At 46.6% G+C, this 1,501-nt stretch overlaps 1 protein-coding gene across 1 annotated transcript in view; it reads right to left on the bottom strand.

The window, feature by feature from the left end:
- PNLDC1 (poly(A)-specific ribonuclease (PARN)-like domain containing 1) overlaps positions 1–1,293 on the bottom strand; it is a 10,268-nt gene extending 8,975 nt beyond the window's left edge. The window contains 4 exon segments of the mRNA XM_009080930.1: positions 2–34; positions 157–190; positions 1,051–1,124; positions 1,244–1,293. Coding sequence (XP_009079178.1) covers positions 2–34; positions 157–190; positions 1,051–1,124; positions 1,244–1,293 — 191 coding nt within the window.
- Between the last annotated feature and the right edge of the window lie 208 nt (positions 1,294–1,501).

The raw sequence follows: 1,501 nt of genomic DNA, 5'->3' as shown, positions 1-1,501 counted from the left end.
AAAGAGAAAAAAGTTGTATGAATGCACCATATACCTACAGTGAAAAGAAAAATGCCTCAGAAGATAATGTCAAGAAATAACTCCATCCAAGGGGAATATGTATAAGATCTCAACTGCACAGTCCTCACTATCACAGAAAACTGCTTTTTTACTTACTTGTTTGCATTTTCATTTGAGAATATTGCCAGCCCTGCAGGAGAGAAACCTTTGTTGAGATGGCAGTGTTCAGCTGGATGTCCACAACTAGTGTGCATATCAGAGAGGGGATGTGCAAATCTTAGCAGCAACTGATAAGCCACTCCCCTACTCGCCGAAAGCTGAACAGGGATAAGCTTTTACTGCTAAGTGGGAAAAGGAGTCAAGTCTGATCAAATAACAAATAGACTGAGCAACGGCCAAGAGGTGAGTTGGTGATGAAAGCCACTGTGCATACACAGACAGGTCTGTGGGTCCAACTACACTCCAAAAGTGTTTGGAAGGAGCTGGGCACCATAGAGGACTGAGACACGGCCTTTACTTCTTAGGGTTTGGTTTTTTCTGTTAATCCCAAAAAGGCACATTAAAATCTTACATACCCTAAGTCTTTGAAAAGTATTTCAAACCATTATGGAGCTGGCTTCTTGACCTCTTACTGGTTCTTAACCGTTAGTGGCTCTCCTCCATAGGCCCCTTCTCATGCTGATTTATTTCAGCCTTCATTTTCCTCTGACAGTCCCCGTTACTCATGCACTGTATCAAATGGTACAGCTTTGAATAGAAGCTGCCATCATCTCCTTCTTGCTTGCATCCTCTGTTTGAAAAGCCCTGTATTTTTTACTGTAATCTTTAAATACCATCAACTTTACACCAGTAAAAAGCACACAGCCAACCTGACTTTATGTTATTTGAAGTTTTAAAAGGATGTAGGGGGAAGCCAAACCTACCCCAGCAAACAAATGTGTCTGTAACAAGTGAATTAAGGGCAGTCACCTGTAGAACCCACCTGTTGGCAAAAGGCCAGTTACCTGTAGGACCTCTGGGGATCACTTTCTGTGTCAGGGCAGCACTTACCGAACTGAGTCACAGTGAAGCGCTGAACACTCTGCCTGGCCTTCAGGTACCACTCCACGGGGCTATCAAACAGGCTAGGAACAGAACCAGAGTTGGGAAAAGCAGAGGGGACACATGAAGGTCTGCAACGCACAGGCTGTCAGCACAGCTGGAGCAGCAAGTCTGCCTCACGTTTCAAGGCTAAGAGCTTTACCTGGGCTCACTGTTTCGTGGGAAAGTTGAATGCAGACCAGTAAACTCCATATCAAGGGCTGTTGAAGCGGAAAGAACACGAGAGAATCTGACACACACAAAGCAGGTGCTTCACCAGCTCCAGGAAGGAGCTCTCCCAAACAGTTCACCTCTGCCCAACCCACCCCAGCAGGCTCCGACGGCAACTAGCTGCCGTGGAACCGAAGTCTCCTGCTCCCTCGGCCCTGCAGGATGAGGAACACGCACATCCCCCGGGAGG

This window comes from Acanthisitta chloris, unplaced genomic scaffold (assembly GCF_000695815.1).
Source record: "Acanthisitta chloris isolate BGI_N310 unplaced genomic scaffold, ASM69581v1 scaffold19538, whole genome shotgun sequence".
In the NCBI taxonomy this organism is placed as follows: domain Eukaryota; kingdom Metazoa; phylum Chordata; class Aves; order Passeriformes; family Acanthisittidae; genus Acanthisitta; species Acanthisitta chloris.
The sequence above is the reverse complement of the archived record's forward strand: the minus strand, read 5'-3'. Positions and strand labels throughout refer to the sequence as shown.